The 22,161-nt window shown below is 46.6% G+C and overlaps 1 protein-coding gene across 1 annotated transcript in view; it reads left to right on the forward strand.

Annotated features, from left to right (window-relative positions):
- LOC122555462 (intraflagellar transport protein 43 homolog B-like) overlaps positions 1 to 13,588 on the forward strand; it is a 19,518-nt gene extending 5,930 nt beyond the window's left edge. Inside the window, exons 2-5 of the mRNA XM_043701489.1 lie at positions 1,819 to 1,891; positions 8,398 to 8,473; positions 9,566 to 9,628; positions 13,102 to 13,588. Coding sequence (XP_043557424.1) covers positions 1,869 to 1,891; positions 8,398 to 8,473; positions 9,566 to 9,628; positions 13,102 to 13,224 — 285 coding nt within the window. The 5' untranslated portion in view covers positions 1,819 to 1,868 and the 3' untranslated portion in view covers positions 13,225 to 13,588. The remainder of the gene's footprint in view (positions 1 to 1,818; positions 1,892 to 8,397; positions 8,474 to 9,565; positions 9,629 to 13,101) is intronic.
- Positions 13,589 to 22,161: the final 8,573 nt, after the last annotated feature.

The raw sequence follows: 22,161 nt of genomic DNA on the forward strand, positions 1-22,161 counted from the left end.
CAGTGCAGCACTCCCTCAGCACTGACCCTCTGACAGTGCGGCACACCCTCAGCACTGACCCTCTGACAGTGCGGCACTCCCTCAGCACTGACCCTCTGACAGTGCGGCTCTCCCTCAGCGCTGACCCTCTGACAGTGCAGCACTCCCTCAGCACTGACCCTCCGCTGTGCGACGCTCCCTCAGCATTGACCCTCCGACAGTGTGGCACACCCTCAGCACTGACCCTCCGACAGTGCAGCAGTCCCTCAGCACTGACCCTCCGACAGCGCGGCACTCCCTCAGCACTGACCCTCCGCTGTGTGGCGCTCCCTCAGCACCGACCCTCCGACAGTGCAGCACTCCCTCAGCACCAACCATCTGACAGTGCGGCACTCCCTCAGTCCTGACCCTCCAACAGTGAAGCACTCCCTCAGCACCGACCCTCCGACAGTGCGGCACTCCCTCAGCACCGACCATCTGACAGTGCGGCACTCCCTCAGCACTGACCCTCTGATAGTGCAGCACTGCCTCAGCACTGACCCTCTCACAGTGCAACACTCCCTCAGTATTGACCCTCTGACAGTGCAGCACTCCCTCAGCACTGACCCTTTGACAGTGCGACACTCCCTCAGCACTGACACTCTGACACTGCAGCACTCCCTCAGGACCGACCCTCCGACAGTGCAACACTCCCTCAGCACTGACCCTCTGACAGTGCGGCACTCCCTCAGCACTGACCCTCTGACAGTGCAACACTCCCTTAGTATTGACCCTCTGACAGTGCAACACTCCCTCAGTATTGACCCTCTGACAGTGCAGCACTCCCTCAGCACTGACCCTCCGAAATGCGGCACTCCCTCAGCACTGACCCTCCGACAGTGTGGCTTTCCCTCAGCAGTGACCCTCCGACAGTGCGGCTCTCCCTCAGCACTGACCCTCCGACAGTGCGGCTCTCCCTCAGCACTGATCCTCCCGCAGTGTGGCACTCCCTCAGCACTGACCCTTTCACAGTGCGGCACTCCCTCAGCATTGACCCTTTGACAGTGCGGCACTCCCTCAGCACTGACCCTTTGACAGTGCAACACTCCCTCAGTATTGACCCTCTGACAGTGCAGCACTCCCTCAGCACTGACCCTCCGAAATGCGGCACTCCCTCAGCACTGACCCTCCGACAGTGCGGCACTCTCTCAGCACTGACCTTCCGACAGTGCGGCACTCCCTCAGCAGTGACCCTCCGACAGTGCGGCACTCCCTCAGCACTGACCCTCCGACAGTGCGGCACTCCCTCAGCAGTGACCCTCCGACAGTGCGGCACTCCCTCAGCACTGACCCTCCGACAGTGCGGCGCTCCCTCAGCACTGATCCTCCCGCAGTGCGGCACTCCCTCAGCACTGACCCTGTTACCTGCTTTGGGCGTCATGAACGGTCTTTGATATTGAGTCAAACTAACAGTCTCATGTACATGTATCATTTTTTTTGAAACTGGTCATTTGGGAGCAAAGGGACTAGTTGACATGGAGTGCTCCATAATGATGGATGGAAACTGGAGCCTTTACAATTGCCCGAGAAAGCAGAGCGAGAATATTTGTCTGCTCCATGAGTGATGGGTGAGTTTGTGTACATGTTTCGATATACATGTGTGGCTTGTTCACAGACAATGCAAATTGGAATGACCTACCAAACCTCATATAGCCTATTGGCACTCTGTCTTTGGCAGCTTTGAAATTGTTGTGGAATGGAAGGATACCTCATTATCAGACCCCTGTGTGTGTATGTCTTGTATTCTGTTGTTACCTGTCCAATGGAGAACACTAACTTGCGTGTATTACCCTGCTGCAGATATTCCTGTGATCCCAGACCTGGAGGAAGTGCAGGAAGAAGATCTGGCCATGCAGGTAGCAGCCCCGCCCAGGTAAGCACCAGTTCCCAGGACAGGTTACTGTCAGCTCACCCCGACTTCAAAGGTCACAGAATCACCGAATGGTGACAGTGCAGCTGGAGGCCATTCAGGTCATCATGTCTATACTGGCCCTCAAAATTTCACTTAGTTCCAGTGCCTTGTTTTTTTCCTGAATATTGTTTCTATTTAAATGCTGATCCGCAACCTCCCCCACATTTCCAGGCTGTGCATTCCCCACCCTAACTACTCACGAAGTGAAAAGGCTGTTTTCACACATATGCCTTTTTAAAAAATATCTTTAGTTCTGTGCCTTCTTGTTCTCCTATTCTGTAATCAAAGAATCCCTACAGGCCATTCAGCCCATCAAGTAAAACACCGACCCTCCAAAGAACATCCCACCTGCTACCCTATCCCTGTTACTCTGTATTTCCCATGGCCAATCCACCAGACCTGCACATCTTTAGACTGAGAGAGGAAACGGAGCACCGGGAGATTGTGCAAACTCCACACAGACAGTCGCCTGAGGGGGGTACAAACTCAGGTCCCTGGCACTATGAGGCAGCAGTGCCAGCCACTGTGCCACCCCCTTGCTGTAATTTCCCTGCAGATTTATTTGTTGACATCCTTTCCACTGGTGGCAGGTCGATAGACTACGCTGAGCAATGGAACTGCACACTCTTTGTCCTTAGTTCGAACCAAATGGACTCTGTCCATGGACCATCTGAAATATCCTCTTTCTCCCACAGTGGAAAGCTCTCCCCAATCTATACTGATATCACGCTTTTCCGTACACCCTGTAAACAGGAATATTTAAACCCGTATTCCTGCCCTTCTTTCTATTATCACCACACCGTTCTAATTCCATATGGAAATCTCCAGGGTTGACTCAACAATATTATTTCTCACACTGCATGCATTCACATAACTGCAGTGTAATGCTGATTCAGACTGCGTTCCTTTCTCTGATTTTAACTATGAAATTCCTATTTTCTGCTCTTGTGCTAGCTATGTCTCCCAGTGCTATGTTCATCCCAGTCAGCTCACTGCTCAGGTACATACCAGTATAGAGTCAGCTCAATGCCCACGTAAACACAGGGTAGAGACAGCTCACTGCCCAGGTAAACACCGGTGTAGAGTCAGCTCAATGCTCAGGGAAATACTAGTATAGAGACAGCTCACTGCCCGGGTAAATACCACTATAGAGACAGCTCACTGCCCGTGTAAATACTAGGATAGAGACAGCTCACTGCCCGGGTAAACACCAGTATAGAGACAGCTCACTGACTGGGTAAATACCAGTATAGAGACAGCTCACTGCCTGGGTTATCACTGGTTCTAGCGTGCACATGGTTTGTGGTGGGAATGGGGGTTGTGCGGTGGAGGTTGGGTTCAGTTTAAAGTTCAAGACAGATTCTCCAAAATGATGCTTAAGAACTCATAAATATTTTTAAGATAGTGTATTAATTTATTTAAGAAACTGCAGTTTTGAAATGCTCTGTAATCTAACCAGACAGGAAAGACCAGAACAGCTGAGAAGGGGTTCTCTGGTCCTAAGTCAGAGTGATCCCCATGGGAATCCAAAGTAATAATGAGAGTGCAGGAAAGGGGAAGGGTGGGACCAACAAGACCAGAGAATGGGATGTCAAAGGATGTACAGGATTGGATAAGGGGGAAAGGGTAAGTTTATTATATTTACCAAAGACTCAAAACAATGAATGCCCTTGAGAACGAGAGAAAATGTAGGGGTTGCTTATAAGAGAAATGAGGATAGCAAAGAGGGGATGTGAGAAAACACTGGTGGGTAACATTCAGGACAATCCAAAAGCATTTTAGAAGGATTTTCGGGAGAAGAGAATAACCAGGTAATGGTAGGGATCATTTGCCAAATGAGCTGATGCATTTTAGTCAGAAAGAAACTCGAAGGCAATTCTAACGGTGGTGCAGGAGCAGAGGCATCTGGTGTATATGTGTACAGATCAACAGCTAACAGATAGAAAGAGCAGTTAATGAAGCACACAGTGTCCTCAGCCTTAAAAGACTGGAGGGTAGCCAAGTTGTCCCATTGTTTAAGAAGAGTAGCAGGGATAACCCTGGAAATAACAGACTGTGAGCCTCACATCGGTGGTAGGGAAATTATTGGAAAAGATTCTCAGGGCCAAGGTCTATTTGCTCTCAGAAGCGAATGGACTTATTAGCGACAGACAGTATGGTTTTGTGTGGGGGAGGTCCTGTCTCACTCCCTCAATCAGGATTTTTGAGGGAGGAGGGAAAAGCAGTTGATGTTGTCGACATGGACTTCAGTAAAACCTTTGACAAGGTCCCTCATGGCAGACTGGTCCAAAAGGTGAAGTCACATGGTATCAGGGGTGAGCTGGCAAGATGGGCACAGAACTGACTTTATCATAGGAGACAGAAGGTGCTGATGGAAGGATGCTTTTCGGAATGGAGGGATGTGACTAGTGGAGTTCCACAGTGATCAATGCTAGGACCTCTGCTGTTCTGATTAGCTGGTCTAATTAGTAAGTTTGTGGATGATACAAAGATTGGTGGAGTTGCAGATAGTGGAGGAGGATTGTCAGAGGATACAGATCAAAGCATTGGCACAAAAATGGTAGATGAGGTTTAATCTGGACAAATGTGAGGTGATGCATTTGGAAGGTCAGGTCCAGGTGGAAATTAGAGTGAATGGCAGAACCCTTAGGCATTATTGATATGCAGAGGGATCTGGGTGTGCTGGTGCAGGTAGGTAAGGTTCAGTAAAAAAGGCATTGGAAGGGGCATTGAGTATAAGGTTAGGCAAGTTATGCTGCAACTTTGTAGAACTTTAGTTAGACCACACTTGGAATATTGCGTACAGTTCTGGTCAGCACACTACCAGAAGGATGTGGATGCTTGGAGAGGGTACAGAGAAGGTTTACCAGGATGTTGCCGGGTCTGGGGGATTTTAGCTATGAGGAAAGGTTGGATAGACTGGGTTTGTGATGTTGTAGATTTGTTTGCTGAGCTGGTGTGGTTTTCTGCAGATGTTTCATCACCTCGCTGGGTGACATTGTCAGTGTGTCTTTGATACAGTGTTGGTGGCCTGTCCTGCCTCCTGTTTATGTGTCTCTGTTTGTTGGTGCTTCCAGTTCTGTATCAGAGTGGCTTGTACACAGGGTCCAGTTCAATGTGCTTATTGAATGAGTTCCTGGTGGAGTGCCAGGCTTCAAGGAATTCACTGGCATGTCTCTGTTGTGTCTGTGCTAGGATGGTTACATTACCCCAGTTGATTTTGTCTCCTTCATTGTCTGTATGGTTGAAAATGAGAGAGTACTGGTCATGTCTGGCAGTGGCGAGCTGGTGTTCAGGCATTTGTATGGGTCGGTGTTCTTCCTGTTTGTCCTAATGTAATGGTTTTCACAGTCTTTGCAGGGTATCTTGTTGATAACATTCATCCAATAAACACATTGAACTGGGCCCCATGTCCCAGCCACTCAGATGCACAACCAGAATTACCAAGAAACAGGCACATAAATACCAGGTGGGACAGACCACCAACACTGTATTGAAGATGCACTGATGTTACCTAGCGAGGCAACAGAACATCTGCAAAAGAACCACACCAGTTCAGTTAACCAATCTCCGACTTCATCCACAACCTGAGCTACAAATCTTCTCAAAATCTCTGGACTGGGTTTGTTTTCAACTGATGAAGGGCTTTTGCCCGAAACATCTATTTTCCTGCTCCTCAGATGCTGCCTGACCTGCTGTGCTTTTCCAGCACCACTAATCTAGACTCTGGGTTTGTTTTCACTGGAACACAGGAGGTTCAGGGGTGACCTAATGGAAGTTTATAAGATTATGAATGGCATGGATAGAGTGGAAAGCAGGAGGCATTTTCCCAAGGAGTCAATTAGAAGGGGACACAGGTTCAAGGTGCGAGGCGGGGGTGAAGTTTAAAAGAGCTGTGCAAGGCACACGTTTCACACAAAGGGTGGTGTGTGTCTGGAACGTGCCGCCTGAGGAGGTGGTGGGAGCAGACACAATAGCAGCACCTGGATGGATACAGGAATGGGAAGGGAATAGGGGGATATGGGTCCTGTAAGGGAAGACAGTTTTAGCGTGGAAGGGCAGAATGTGTCGGTGCAGGCTTAGAGGGCTGAAGGGCCTGGTCCTGTGCTGCATTGTTCTTTGTTCTTTATTAATAAGGTTGTAGAATGGAAGAGCAGGGAGATGATGTTGAACTTGTACAAGACACCTGTTAGACCTCAGCTGGAGTATTGCATACAGTTGTGGGCGCCACGTTATAGGAGAGATGTGAATGTATTGAAGAGGTGCAGAAGTGATTTACAAGAATGGTTCCAGGAATAAAAAATTTCAGTGATGGCGATAGAGTAAAGGAGCTTGGACTGTTCTACTTGGAGAGAAAAGGACTAAGAGGATATTTGATAAAGGTTTTCAAAATCATGAGCGGACTACACAGAGTGAAGATGGATTTTAAGAGCCGTGAGGTTATGCTGCAGTTGTATAGAGCCCTGGTTAGACCACACTTGGAATATTGTGTTCAGTTCTGGTCGTCTCATTATAGGAAGGATGTGGAAGCTTTAGAGAGGGTGCAGAGGAGATTTACCAGGATGCTGCCTGGATTGGAGGGCATGTCTTATGAAGAAAGGTTGAGGGAGCGAGGGCTTTTTTCATTGGAACGAAGAAGGATGAGAGGTGACTTGATAGAGGTGTACAAGATGTGGGGAGGCAGAGATAGAGTGAATAGCCAGAGACTGTTTCCCAGAGCAGAAATGGCTGTCATAAGGGGATATAATTTTAAGGTGTTTGGGGAGATGTCAGAGGTGGGTTCTTTACACACAGAGAGTGGTGGGTGTGTGGAATGCACTGCCAGCAGTGGGAGTAAAGTCAGATACATTAGGGACATTTAAGCGACTCTTGGATAGGCACATGGAAATTAATTTAATGAAGGGTAAGTAGGTTAGTCTGATCTTAGAGTAAGATAAAAAGCCAGCACAATATCAAGGACTGAAGGGCCTGTACTGTGCTATACTGTTCTATGTTATGTGTTAAACTATTCTCATTTATAACAGGAACAAGAATGAGAGGATCATAGGTTTAAAGTGATGTGCAAATGAATCAGCCTCGATGATTCGGAGGTTGGGGAGCACGTGTAGGCTTTCACAGTTTGAGGATGACACTAAGATGAGTGTAGAGCAAAGTGTGCAGAAGGACATCGATACATTGAGTGAGTGGGCAAAGGTCTGACAGATGGAATACAGTGTTCATAAATGTGAAGTCATCCAATTTGATAGGAGTAACAGTAAAAAAGATTATTACTTAAATGTTGAAAAATTGCAGCACGCTGTTATGCAGGGGGACCTGGGGGTTCTTGTGGAGTACAGAGGATCAGGGGGACCTTGGTGTACAGGTCCATAGATCTTTCAAGGCAGCAGGATAGGTTAATAAGGTGGTGAAGAAGGCATATGGGCTATTTGCCTTTATCATTAAGGCATTGAATATAAGAGCAAGGAGGATATGATGGAGCTGTATATAACATCAGTTTGGTCACAGCTGGAGTACTGCGTGCAGTTCTGATCCCACACTATAGGAAGGATTTGATGACACTTGAGGGGATCTGATTGAGGTGTACGTAGGCAGGGGAGATGGGGAGAAAACTTACCCCAGTGAAAGGGGACTGTAACCTGGGGACACCGTTTTATGGTAACAAGCAGAAGCTTTGGTAAGGACTTGAAAAAAAAAAGTTTCACCTAGAGAGTGATGGGGATCTGGAACTCATTGCCTACAAGAGTGTTAGATGCAGAATCACTCGATATTGCAGAACAAAGAGCACTTTTTACAAGGCTATGAGCAAGGGCTGCAAAATGAGATTGGAAAAGATGGATTTTTGATGATTGGCAGGAATACAGGAGGCTAAAGGGTTTCTTTTTGTGCTGCCAAACATGATGCCCCTCAATGCCTCCTACATTTATGAGGTGTATAATGTCTTGGAGCTGGCTCAAGCATCATCCAGTCAAGAAACAAAAAAAATTAGTTCGCTTTCCAATTAGCTGGGCAGGGAGAGCATTGAGAGAATGGGATCTGTTTCAATGACCAGTGGAGGGAGCACGGCTTTGTGATGAGATGAAGCTGGGAGACCATCCAGTGAAACCTGAGGGGACCTGTCAACCATGGCTCAGACTTGTCAGGTGTTGGAATGGGAGACTGGTGGGACAGAGGTGGAATGGGATAGGACAGAGTAGGAATGGGCGGAGTGGGATGGGGGGGAGTGGGATAGAGTGGAGTAGGGCAGACTGGAATGGGATAGGGCAGAGTGGGATAGGGTGGAGTGGGATAGAGTGGAATGGGATATGAGGCTAATATGGGATTGAGATAAGGAAGGTGGGTTAGAATTGGATTGGGATTATGACAGAAACCTTGGACAGGTTCACAGGGCTTGACAGCTGGACAGGGAAATTGGGAGCAGTAGTTTAAGGGAGTGACAATTGAGGTTGAACTTGTGTCTGTTTTCTCAGCATTCAGGTGAACCGAGTAATGACGTATCGAGACCTGGACAATGACTTAATGAAGTATGGAGCTTTCCAGACACTGGTGAGTGTCAGCACCTCCCACAGTGCACGGGAGTGTGCGACAGGCAAACACTATTCCAATTCTATTCTGACCAGTCTCTGAGCTTCCACACAAAATATACCCGAATGTACCGAAGCACTGTGTGTACCTAACTCACACCGGGGCCTATTCACCAAACAGCCTTTTGTTTTCATTCCTTCATAAGATGAGGGCATCTCTGGCTGGGCCAGAATTTACTATCTGTCCTTCATCAGCATAGAGACGATGGTGGTGAGCTGTTTTCTTGATCTATTGTCAACCTTGGTGTGCAGTTCAGCTCCCACAGTGTTAGGGAGGGTATTCCACGATGACAGTGAAGGAACAGTGATGTATTTCCAATTCAGAATGGTAAGTGGCTTGGTGGGGAACATGCAGAGGGTGGTGTTCCCATCGACCTGCCACCTTCTCCTTGTAGACGGCTTACCGACCTGTATTAGCTCCTAATCCACGATGTTTCAGTTTGATATTCCCTGGTTTCAGGTGAACCAAGTAATGACCTATCGAGACCCAGACCCAGACCCAGGTTCCCCTCCCCACCTCTTGTAGTCGTCTCTAGCCCCACAATCCCCCAGGATATGGCTGCTGCTCCCATTTGGCCTCTGATTTTCTTTACACAGCCAATGGTGACCATGCCTTCGCTGCTCGGAACCTCAGTTGCAAATTCCTTGCCTCAACGCCCTATATCTCCACCTCTCTATCCTCTTCTATGACACATCTTAATACTAAACACTTGAACTGATCTAATGGCCGTCCAATATCTCACCATAGAGCTTGGTATGAAATAGGGTTCACAAACACTTCTCTGAAACCCTTCAGGATGTCTGACCATGTTAGTGCATGAAGTAACTGCAACTTGTTAGCATGTGCTTTGTAACTGGTCTGTCTCTCTGAGTGTGGGGAACTGTGCCGTCTGTCTGTGTGTTTCTATCAGGATGTGTGTTTTGTAACTGGGCTGTGTCTCTGAGTGTGGGGAACTGAGCTGTCTGTCTGTGTGTTTCTATCAGGGTGTGTGTTTTGTAACTGGGCTGTCTCTCTGAGGGATGGGAATCTGAGCTGTCTGTGTGTTTCTATCAGGATGGTGATATTGACCTGAAGCTGCTGAGCCGTGTGCTGTCAGCCGAGCAGGACGTCAGGGAGGTGAGGCTGAGGAACACCGCGGATGTAAATGCTCCCGTTAGCAGCAACAGTGAGTAGGCAGATAGAAGTCTGGCCCAGGGAGGGAACGTCAGCTTCAGATTCAACCAACAGGCTGGATGATGTGGGCAGCCCCAGGACCTGCCCCTGAGAACCTATCCTAGTGAAGACACTGGGAAATAATCCCTCGATTCCTTCAGCAACATGAACACGGGAATGAGGAGCAGGAAAAGGCCATTTTCCCCTCAAGCCTGTTGTGCCATTCCATATGAGCATGGCTGCTCCGGCTCTGTCTACTATTCCACATTCTCACCTGGTCCCGGAAACCATTTGACCCCCTTGTCCCTGAGCTACAAATCTTCTCAAAACTCACTACCCCCTTGTCACTCAATAATGAAACAACTTCTACCTCCAAGTCATTCAGTGAACCAGAATTCACCGATCGATGGAAAAGAAAATTCCAAACACTCAAAATACTCTGAAAGAAGCATCTCCTCAGTTCCACCTTTCTAGCTGAGAGACAATGGCCCTAGTCGAATCACTGGACTGTTAATCCAGAGACTCCTCTGGGGACCTGGGTTCGAATCCCAGCCTGGCAGATGGTGGAGTTTGAATTCAGTAAATATCTGGAATTAAGAGTCTATTGACTACTATAAACCCACCTGGCTCACTAATGTCCTTTAGGGAAGGAAACTACCATCCTTACCTGGTCTGGCCTACATGTGACTCCAGACCCACAGCAATGTGACTGACTCTCAACTGCCCTCTGAGCAATTAAGGATGGGCAATAAATACTGCTTAGCCACCAACATCCTCAGCCTCATAAAGATTTTTTTCAAAATGACTCCTTACTTTTGAAAATATGAAATTCATGGGGGCCCAGTGTAGAGGTAGCTTTACTCTGTATCTAACCCCGTGCTGTCCCTGTCCTGGGAGTGTTTGATGGGGACAGTGTAGAGGGACCTTTACTCTGCATCTAACCCCATGCTGTCCCTGTCCTGGGAGTGTTTGATGGGGATAGTGTAGAGGGAGCTTTACTCTGCATCTAACCCCATGCTGTCCCTGTCCTGGGAGTGTTTGATGGGGATAGTGTAGAGGGAGCTTTACTCTGCATCTAACCCCATGCTGTCCCTGTCCTGGGAGTGTTTGATGGGGATAGTGTAGAGGGAGCTTTACTCTGTATCTAACCCCATGCTGTCCCTGTCCTGGGAGTGTTTGATGGGGGATAGTGTAGAGAGAGCTTTACTCTGTACCTAACCCCATGCTGTCCCTGCCCTGGGAGTGTTTGATGGGGTGGACAGTGTAGAGGGAGCTTTACTCTGTATCTAATCCCATGCTGTCCCTGTCCTGCGAGTGTTTGATGGGGGGGACAGTGTGGAGTGAGCTTTACTCTGTATCTAACCCCATGCTGTCCCTGTCCTGGGAATATTTGATGGGGATAGTGTAGAGGAAGCTTTACTCTGTATCTAACCCCGTGCTGTCCCTGTCCCTGTCCTTGGGAGTGTTTGATGGGGGACAGTGTAGAGGGAGCTTTACTCTGTATCTAACCCCGTGCTGTCCCTGGGAGTGTTTGACGGGGGACAGTGTAGAGGGAGCTTTACTAACTCCGTGTTGTCCCTGCCCTGGGAGTGTTTGATGGGGATAGTGTAGAGGGAGCTTTACTCTGTATCTAACCCCGTGCTGCCCCTGTCCTGGGAGTGTTTGATGGGGATAGTGTAGAGGGAGCTTTACTCTGTATCTAACCCCGTGCTGTCCCTATCTTGGGAGTGTTTGTTGGGGGACAGTGTGGAGGGAGCTTTACTCTATCTCACCCCGTGCTGTCGCCCTGTCCTGGGAGTGTTTGTTGGGGGACAGTGTGGAGGGAGCTTTACTCTGTATCTCACCCCGTGAGGTCCCTATCCTGGGAGTGTTTGTTGGGGTTGAAACTTTATTGCTGGAACAGCACAGCAGGTCAGGCAGCATCCAGGGAACAGGAGATTCGACGTTTCGGGCACAGGCCCTTCTTCAGGAATGAGCAGAGAGTGTTCAGCAGGAGAAGATAAAAGGTAGGGAGGAGGGACTTGGAGGAGGGGCGTTGGAAATGTGATAGGTGGAAAGAGGTCAAGGTGAGGGTGATAGGTCGGAGTAGGATGGAGGCGGAGAGGTCAACAAGAAGACTGCAGGTCAGGAAGGCGACGTGGTCGACGGTGCCCTCCACCGCATCTCCTCCACTTCCAACTCCCCTCCTCCAAGTCCCTCCTCCCTACCTTTTATCTTCTCCTGCTGAACACTCTCTGCTCATTCCTGAAGAAGGGCATGTGCCCGAAACGTCGAATCTTCTGTTCCCTAGATGCTGCCTGACCTGCTGTGCAGTTCCAGCAATAAGTGGGGGGGGAGGTGTGGGCGCAAGTCTTGCACCTCCTGCGGTTGCAGGGGAGGGTGCCGGGAGTGGAGGTTGGGTTGGTGGGGGGTGTGGATGTGACGAGGGAGTCACGGAGGGAGTGGTCTTTACGGAATGCTGATAGGGGAGGGGAGGGAAATATATCCTTGGTGGTGGGGTCCGTTTGGAGGTGGCGGAAGTGACGGCGGATGATGCGCTGTACATGGAGATTGGTGGGGTGGTAGGTGAGGACCAGTGGGGTTCTGTCCTGGTGGCGGTTGGAGGGGCGGGGCTCAAGGGCGGGGGAGCGGGAAGTGGAGGAGATGCGGTGGAGGGCACCGTCGACCACGTCGGGGAGGAACTTGCGGTCCTTGAAGAGGGTGGCCATCTGTGTTGTACGTATTTTGGACTGGTCCTCCTGGGAGCAGATGCGGCGGAGACGAAGGAATTGGGAGAATGGGATGGCGTTTTTACAGGGGGCAGGATGGGAGGAGGTGTAGTCCAGGTAGCTGTGGGAGTCGGTTGGTTTGTAGTAGATGTCCGTGTTGATTCGGTCGCCTGAGATAGAAACAGAAAGGTCTAGGAAGGGGAGGGAGGAGTCCGAGACTGTCCAGGTGAATTTGAGGTCGGGGTGGAAGGTGTTAGTGTAGTGGATGAACTGTTCAACCTCCTCGTGGGAGCACGAGGTAGTGCCGATACAGTCATCAATGTAGCGGAGGAAAAGATGGGGGGTGGGGCCAGTGTAGTTGCGGAAGATGGATTGTTCCACATACCCTACGAAGAGGCAGGCATAGCTGGGGCCCATGCGGGTGCCCATGGCTACTCCTTTTGTTTGGAGAAAGTGGGAGGATTGGAAAGAAAAGTTGTTCAGGGTGAGGACCAGTTCGGTCAGTCGAAGGAGGGTGTCGGTGGAAGGGTACTGGGTGGTACGGTGGGAAAGGAAGAAGCAGAGTGGAGGGAGCTTTACTCTATCTCACCCCGTGCTGTCGCCCTGCGCTGGGATTTGTGGTGACAGTGGGAGTGGAGATTGCTTGCTTCGATCAGCCAAGAATGCACTGATGAAATGGAGGCTTTGCTAATACGGATTGTTGCTGTGCCCTGTTTTGCCTTTGAGCAGGAGGATGAATCATGGAGCTGGGATCATTTGTTCACTGAGGTATCCTCTGAGCTCCTGACTGAGTCGGAGGATGGGGCTGGCCAAGATGAGGATGAAGCAAAGCTGCTGTCTGCACCAGCCTGACAGAACCAGGAACCACACTGTGCACCTCTCAGCCCACCCTCATCATGGGTTGATGGTCCTTTGTTTGTCTCGGATGTTAATATCGGGAAGTCACACAACACCAGGTTATAGTCCAACAGCTTTATTTGAAATCACAAGCTTTCAGAACGCTGCTCCTTCATCAGGTGACCTGACTTCACTTGACAAACACATGAAGAAGGGACAGCTCTCCGAAAGCTTGTGATTTTCAGATAAACCTGTTGGATGATAATCTGATGTCATGTGACTTCTGACCTTGTCCACCCCAGTCCAACACCGGCCCGTCCATATCCTGGATGTTAATGTGAAATTTCCAGAGCATGTAAAATAGAGCTTGTTTCCATAACTCTTATATTTCCATGTTTGTCTTTGTTATCTATCAGCGTGATGATGAGTGACAGGGCAGGCTGAGTGTGAACATTTAGCCTTTGATTCAGGCAGCTCTGGGAGTGGTGTTAGCTAACATTCCCTCGAAGCCGTGTCGCTGTATGTGTGTGCAGCCACTCTGAGGGTCTGTGCACTGTCACTGGCCCTGCTCATGTTGGTACCAACACTGACTCTCAGTTCAGGGGGTCACAACCCTCCATGGACCTGGTAGGTTCTCACAGGAATACTGGTTCCCTACTCACAGGCTCCTTCTTATATTCACACACCCTGTCATGCTCTCTTTCATACACACAGTTTGACATGCATATACACCTTTTCTTACATACATACATTCCACACCACACTTCCTCTTGCACATACGCACACCCCCTCTAACACACGCATTCACTCTCCTCCACACACAAACACACAGTAACACACTCACTTCTATACAGAAGTGCACACCCACCCCCCTCCCACACACAAATACACATACGCATACACACACACATGTAATCTTACACACTCTCACACATGTTCCCTGTTAATGCATTGAACTGTTAATCCCACCATTTCTATTTCAAGGTTTTAAAACCTCATTACAATCTCAGCTCCTCAGCACCAACGCTCTAAGGATACAAATTAAACTTGGAAAATGACTAACCATGTCTTCATCTCATAAAAATATGAATCAAACTTCAAGTTATACATTGCTTTTAATACCTGTTTATAAAAATCAAGAAAAATCCAGTTGATCAATGACTGCCCCTAGTGCACTCACCAGGAAAAGTGATGATGACTGTTGTCAACCATGCCCTGTCAGACCAGACACAAAAGTGAGACTTACTCAGCACCTGCTCAGCAATAACCTGCTCAGTGACCCCCAGTTTGGGTTCCCCCAGGGCCACTCAGCTCCTGACCTCATTACAGCCTTGGGTCAAACATGGACAAAAGAGCTGGATTCCAGAGGGGAGGGGAGAGGGACAGCCCTTGACATCACGACTGCATTACACCGAGTGTGGCATCAAGGAGCCTGAGTGAAACTCTGTTGGGAATCAGGAGAAACCTCTCCACTGGTTAGGATCATACCTAATAAAGGAATATTATTGTGATTGTAGAAGCAATTTGTTCTTCCCAATTGCTGTGGGTGTTCCTCAGGACAGTGACCTTGGGGCAACCATTTCCTGTTGCTTTTTCAACAACTTCTGTCCAACACAAGGTCAGAAGTGGGCACCTTTATTGATGTTACACAATGTTCAGTATCATTCGCAAATCACAACCACGGAGCATAACCAGAACAGAACAAATAGGCAAAGGCTGAGTAATAAATGTTTCCAAAAACAAGGTGTCCTGGAAAGATAGGGAAGAAACGAAAGAAAGGAGGTGTGAAGGCAGTATTGACGAAGGAACATCTTGCAGTTCTGAAGAGAGTGGCTGTCCCATAGGGGTGAAGGACAGAATTGATTAGATTAGAGCTAAGGAGCAAACATTACACTGCAGAGTGCATTCTGCAAACCATCACCGGGTGGTGAAAATAGAAAGGAACACATCTGCTGCAAAACTGGTTACCAGAGAAGATTTTCGTTGAAATTGTTCAGTCATCGATAATTAAAAACATACTGTTGCATTCTGCCCCTTACAGTAATAGCCAACGGGCCATTTGCTTTGTAATTGCTCGCTGCACCTGCAATCTGACTGTTTCAAGGCCACCTGAACATTTAATGCTTCCTCACCATTTAAAAATAATTTGCTTGTATCTGTTCTACCAAAGTGAATAACCGTATATTTTCTCACATTATTCTGCATCCATCAACCTTGTTTCTTGTTCACTTGGACCTGTCTGTTTCTCTTTGCAAACTCCTTGTGTCCTCTTTGAGTTTCTGCTAACTTTGTGTAATTAGGCAGCCTGACTTGCTGTGTTCTCCCAGCCTCCTGCTTGCCTACCTTGGATTCCAGCATCGGCAGGGTTTCTTTCTCTCTAGTTTTGTACAATCAGCAAACTCAAGTGTTTGAAATGTTGACCCTTCATCTAAATAATGAATGAAGATTGGATGTGACTGATACTGTAGCACTGAGCAATGTGGCAGTCCATTCATAACACATCTACCTGACAACTGTTTAGTGTGCTTTATACAAGCGTATATTATGCTAGAATATTACTCTAAACTCCACAAGCCTTTGTATCACACATTTTAACATGATTTAATGTCATTTGAAAATCCAAGTACATTTACTAGTTACCTTTATTTACCTTATTGGTTACATCCTCCAAGAAACTTTAAGTAGAACAGTCAAGCATGAAGTTCCTTTTTGTGAAACTACATGAACTCTCCCTAATTGGACTATGGGCTCGGTGTCCTGATACTAAAACACTTTCTTAATAAGAGATGCCAGTATTTTTCCAACACCTGACATCGGGCTAACTGGCCTGTACTCCCCTGATTTTACTTTCTCTCCTTTCTTACACAATAATCTAGCATTTACTACTTTCTAACACACTGGGATTTTGGAAGATCATGACAGATGGATCAAACCCCAGGCTGTCACCTGCCTGGCCAAGAGGATTGGTCAGCTTTTGATCCCATTAATTCTCCAGCACTTTTTCTTTCAAATTTCTTCTCTCTCATTGGGCCTTGGTTACCTAGTCATACTGCCGCTAATCCAAAATTACCCCTGGGAAAGTACTACCTGGTAAAGTTCCACTTCATCAGAAATAAAAACGGAAAGTGCTCAGGTGTTCTGGCAGGATCTGTAGCGAGGGAAACAGTTCACATCATCTCCCATATGAGTCTTCTTCAGATCCATCTTCAACAGGGCAGGAACTGAACTGGAAAGGATAGACTGGGGAGGGGGTCAGTACAGACTCGATGGGCTGAATGGCCTCTCAGCACTGTAGGAATTCTCTGATTGACACCCGGACTCTGCGTATATCTTTACCAAAGAGGAAGATGCTTCCCAGACCATGATAGCAGAGCGGGAAATTCTGTCACTAGAATGGTGTAAAATTAATAAGGAGCTAGTATTGGGTAGACTTTTGGTACATTGACAAGGTTCTGGGACCAGACGGAATGCATCCAAGGATTTTGAAGGAAACGAAAGTAGGAGTTGCAAAGGCACTGACATGAACTTAAAGTCTTCCAGGAGTTGGGAGAGATCCCAGAAAACTGGAGAATTGCAGACATTAAGCGTTGTTCAAGAAAGATTGTAAGGATAATCCCAGCAATCATGGACCAGTTAGTTTAACTTAAGTGGTGGGGATACTTCTAGAAATAACTATAGAATCACTATAGAATTAGTAATCACATGAAAAAATGTAGGTTGATTATGAAGAGCCAGCAAGGATTTCTAAAGGGAACATTGTGGTTAACTTGGGTTTTTTCAGAGGTTACAGAAAGACTCAATGAGTAATAACACTGTTGAAGTTGTTTGCATGGATTTCCAGAAGACATTTGATTCAGTGCCCTCCAATAGACTTGTGAGGAAAGTTATAACTCCCAGTATAACAGGGCCTGTGCCAAAATGGAGGAATATTGGCTGAGTGATAGGAAACAGAGAGTCATGGTCAATGGATAGTTCTCAGGCTGGAGGATGGTTTGTACTGGTGTTCCCCAGGGTCAGTATTGGGACCTTTGACTTCCCTAATATCTAGGTGACAGTTTCAGAGTTTGCAGATGGCACTAAATTTGGAGGAATTGCTGACTGAAGAATAAGATGGGGACTCCGAAAAGGGTTGGTGGAGTGAGCAGTTAGGAGGCAGATAAGGTTCACTGCAAAGAAGTGAAGATATGTTTGGGTCAGAAGAACATTGAAAGACAACATAAAATAGGGGGTTTAGTTGTAAAGGGGGTGCAGGAGCAGAGGGAGCTGGGCATTGATGTGCACAGATCATTGAAGGTGGGAGAGAGCAGTAAATAAAGCACACAGTGTCCTCAGCTTTATTCATAGGGGCATGATGGTGAGCTTCATAAAATCATAGTGTCATACAGTATAGACACAGGCCCTTCAGCCCACCATGGCTATGCTGACCAACAAATACCAAACTATACTAATCTCATTTTGCTTGGTCCATAGTCTATTGTGCCCTCGTATTCAAAATGCTCATCCAGATGTTTCTGAAATATTGGGAGTGTACTTGCCTCCACCACCCTCTCAGGCAGCACTTTCCACATTTCTACCACCCTCTGGGTGAAAACATTTTCTTCTCCGTTCTCCTCTAAACTATTTACTCCTGACTTAAACCTGTGCCATCTTCGACATGTCTGACATTCTCACAATCTACTCTTTATGAGCTTTCCAATACCATCGACTGAGAGAAGGAGAGGAACTTGCAATTTCCGGCAGTGACTTTCTGAATAGGTAAGTGTCAGTAAGGAGGTGATGGCCTAGTGGGATTATTACCAGATGATTAATCCAGAGACCTGGGTAATGGTCTAGGGTCCTGCCTTCAAATCCCACCCTGGCAGCTGGTGGAATTTGAACTCAGTATAAATCTGCAATTAAAACAATGAAACTGTTGTTGATTGTCAGCAAATGCCCATCTGGTTCACCAATGTCATTTCAGGGAGGCAATTGTCATGCATACCTGGTCTGGCCTACATGTGACTCCAGACCCACACTGAAGTGGTTGATCTTACCTGTCCCCTGGGTAGTGAATACAGGCCTTGCCAGTGGGACCCTCACCCTGTGATTGAATAAAGACCACTGCGAGTCTGAGGAATCACAGATATTTTCCAGCAATTAAAGCAATAGACCACATCTCGATGGCTTCCTGCAAACTACTAATGTCCTTCAGAGAAGGAAACTTCCATTCTTACCTGGTCTGGCCTACATGTGACTCCAGACCCACAGCAATGTGGTTAACTCTCAATTGCCCGCAGAGCAATTTGGGATGGGCAATAAATACTGGCCTAAACTGCAACATCCTCATCCCCTGAATGAATTTTTTAAAAGCTTTACTGTGACCAGGAACTGGGTCTATACCCATCTTGATAAATGGATATATTTGTTTATCTCTGTGAAGATATCCTATTGGTTACTTTGCACTTAAAACTGTCAAAGGTTCAACAGCTTTCAGTTTGTGTTGCAGCAATAAATATTCAACAATCATCAATTAATATTCAACAATCATCAATTAATATTTAACAATCATCAATAAATATTCAACAATCAATTAATATTCAACAATCATCAACTAATATTCAACAATCATCAATTAATATTTAACAATCATCAATAAATATTCAACAATCATCAATTAATATTTAACAATCATCAACTAATATTCAACAATCATCAATTAATATTCAACAATCATCAATTAATATTTAACAATCAATAAATATTCAACAATCATCAATTAATATTCAACAATCATCAACTAATATTCAACAATCATCAATTAATATTCAACAATCATCAATTAATATTTAACAATCATCAATAAATATTCAACAATCATCAATTAATATTCAACAATCATCAACTAATATTCAACAATCATCCATTAATATTCAACAATCATCAATTAATATTTAACAATCATCAATAAATATTCAACAATCATCAATTAATATTCAACAATCATCAACTAACATTCAACAATCATCAATTAATATTCAACAATCATCAATTAAAAATACCTCGATACAAACTGAGTATCATACAGAGATCAAAATCTGAATGAAAATCACTGGTACCAACCTTCCAGAAAAGGTGAAGCGATCTGATCATTTGATTGATCAAAGAATTGTCAAAGATAAAAAGCACAATTCATACAAAAACTTAGAAAATAGGTCATTCAGCCCTTCAAGCCTGCTCCTAATTCCTAAGACTTGGGTCTGTTTCCGTGCTGTACATCTCTATGACTCTGTAGCTTCAGGATTGGCCGCCAAATGAAAGGCAGAGCAGATTTACAAATGGGTACAACATCAGAGCCTGTGTTACATCGGTGCAGATCAAATGGGAACAACATCAGAGCCTGTGTTACATAGGTGCAGATCAATATGAAACAAATTACGTTTGCCAACTCCCTAAGGTTTTTTGTTTATATTCCACTTCAAGGTGTGATGATGCTGTCACTTTAACAAGGTTACTTTGTCCTTGGATTTATTTTAAGAGAGGTTGTAAAGACAGAGGTGCTGAAATGTCTGGGGTGATTCTAGTTTATCAATGGCAGGGGCGTGGCCAGTTCTCCCGGTTCAGTTTTTTTCTAGTTTGGTTTACCTGTAGCAGAGAAGCTGCTTGCAGTGAAGAAAGATTTCAAGCTTCAGCAGATGGTTCCTGACTAGCTTCCTCTCTGAAATCTCTGGATGCTGTTCCCTCCTGCCTTTAAGAATCTGTTTTTGAATTTATCTTTTTGCCAAGGGGTGTGTCTATGGAATGTTACTGGATTGGAACAGCTCCTTAGTTAAGTTGCTGTGTCGAGTCAGTTAAATTTTCCAATAGTTAAATTATTTTAAATTCCCTTCTCTTGCTGTTAGTGTTTCAACTGTAGTTGTTTAAATGAATTCTGTTTTGCTTAAAGCCGAGTGGTCTGACCAGCTCCATCGCACCTGGAATATCCACACCACATCTGCCTTTAAACTAAGAAAACGTTAGCGTCTCGGCCAGTGCCTTAAAATATTTTGAGGGGGTCTGGCCTGATCCATGACAAAGGACAAACAGAGACACTTGTGACATCAAGCTTCACTAGAGACATCAATTGCCATGAGGTTATAGAGAATTCCATGGATGGCCTTTCTGTTCTGTTTGGATCACAAAGAAATGGGAACTTACAGCAGCTCATCTGCAACAGAATTGTCATTGGCCACTAGGATAAATCAACCACTGATCTTCAATCAATCAGGGATCGAACTCTTTTGAGTCAGTATGACTTCTTCTGAAAATGTGATGGAGTCGAATTGGAATAGAAACATTAATTCTGTTTCTCTCAACACAGACAGAGCCAGATCTGCTGAGGCTGTATGTAAGAATGTTTCGCTGACTCTAACATTGACTCATTGTCAAGTAATTTCCTTTAAAATGCTGCGATTGATGATCTGTGCTCATGGAGCTGTCCATCAAAGACCAGAGCCAATCAGTATTGATGTTCCCTTTGCAGTGATCCCAAACTCTGTAATCTGTGTCCCAAAGGACAGTGAGGGGGAGCAGTGAATGTATCGGACACACACACACACACAAACAAACACATACAGAATAACATGTTCATCGCGCTCAAGTACACCATTTCCTACTTTAACCTTGTCTACAAAACTGGTTTTCTTCCAGTTGGAATTTTATGTACAAGGTCATGAGCGATTTCAAGATACTGATGAAAATTTTAATATTTAAGGCGTTGAGGGACCAGGGCCCAATGAAGGTCAGTGAGGATTGAGCTGGTGACTGACAAGGACTTGGTGTGAGTTCACAGACAACCAGCAGAGCTTGAGACAAACTCAATTTACAAAGAACTGCTGATGAGAGGCAGATATTACAGAGATTTACAAACATTACCACAGTCCAATCAAGATTATTATATGTGGACAGTGTAGAAGGAGCTTTACTCTGTATCTTATCCCAGTGCTGTACCTGTCCAGGGAGTATCTAATGTGGACAATGTAGAGATTGATTATTTTGTATCTAACCCCATGCTGAATGTGGCCTGGGATTGTTTGATGGGGATGGAGCAGACAGAGCTTTCCTCAGTATCAGGGGAGGTGATTGTGCAGTGGAATTAACATTCTGGATTAGTGGTGCTGGAAGAGCACAGCAGTTCAGACAGCATTCGAGGAGCAGTAAAATCAACATTTCAGGCAAAAGCCCTTCATCAGGAATAAAGGCAGAGAGCCTGAAGGGTGGAGAGATAAGCTAGAGGAGGGTGCGGGTGGGGAGAGAGTAGCATAGAGTACAATGAGTGAGTGGGGGAGGGGATGAAGGTGATAGGTCGGAGTCGGGGGCAGGGTGGAGTGGATAGGTGGAAAAGGAGATAGGCAGGTAGGACAAGTCCGGACAAGTCATGGGGACAGTGCTGAGCTGGAAGTTTGGAACTAGGGTCAGGCTTGTGGATCTTGGGAAGGAGGTAGAACCGGGCAGTGCAGGGTTCCCGGACTATGAGGTTGGAAGCTGTGGGTGGGAGATCTCCTGAGGTGATGATGTTCTGTATGGTCTGGGACATGATGGTTTGGTGATGGGGGGTGGGGTCATGATCGAGGGGGCGGTAGGAAGAGGTGTCCTCGAGTTCCCACACCCATCAAAGTTTTACCTGCACATCCACCAATACCATTTATCGTATCCGTTGCTCCCGATGCGGTCTCCTCTACATTGGGGAGACTGGGCGCCTCCTAGCAGAGTGCTTTAGGGAACATCTCCGGGACACCCGCACCAATCAACCAAACCGCCCTGTGGCCTAACATTTCAACTCACCCTCCCACTCTGCCGAGGACATGGAGGTCCTGGCCTCCTTCACCGCCGCTCCCTCACCACCAGACGCCTGGAGGAAGAACGCCTCATCTTCCGCCTCGGAACACTTCAACCCCAGGGCATCAATGTGGACTTCAACAGTTTCCTCCCCCCCTC

Source organism: Chiloscyllium plagiosum, chromosome 12, assembly GCF_004010195.1.
Source record: "Chiloscyllium plagiosum isolate BGI_BamShark_2017 chromosome 12, ASM401019v2, whole genome shotgun sequence".
NCBI classification, from domain to species: Eukaryota; Metazoa; Chordata; class Chondrichthyes; order Orectolobiformes; family Hemiscylliidae; genus Chiloscyllium; species Chiloscyllium plagiosum.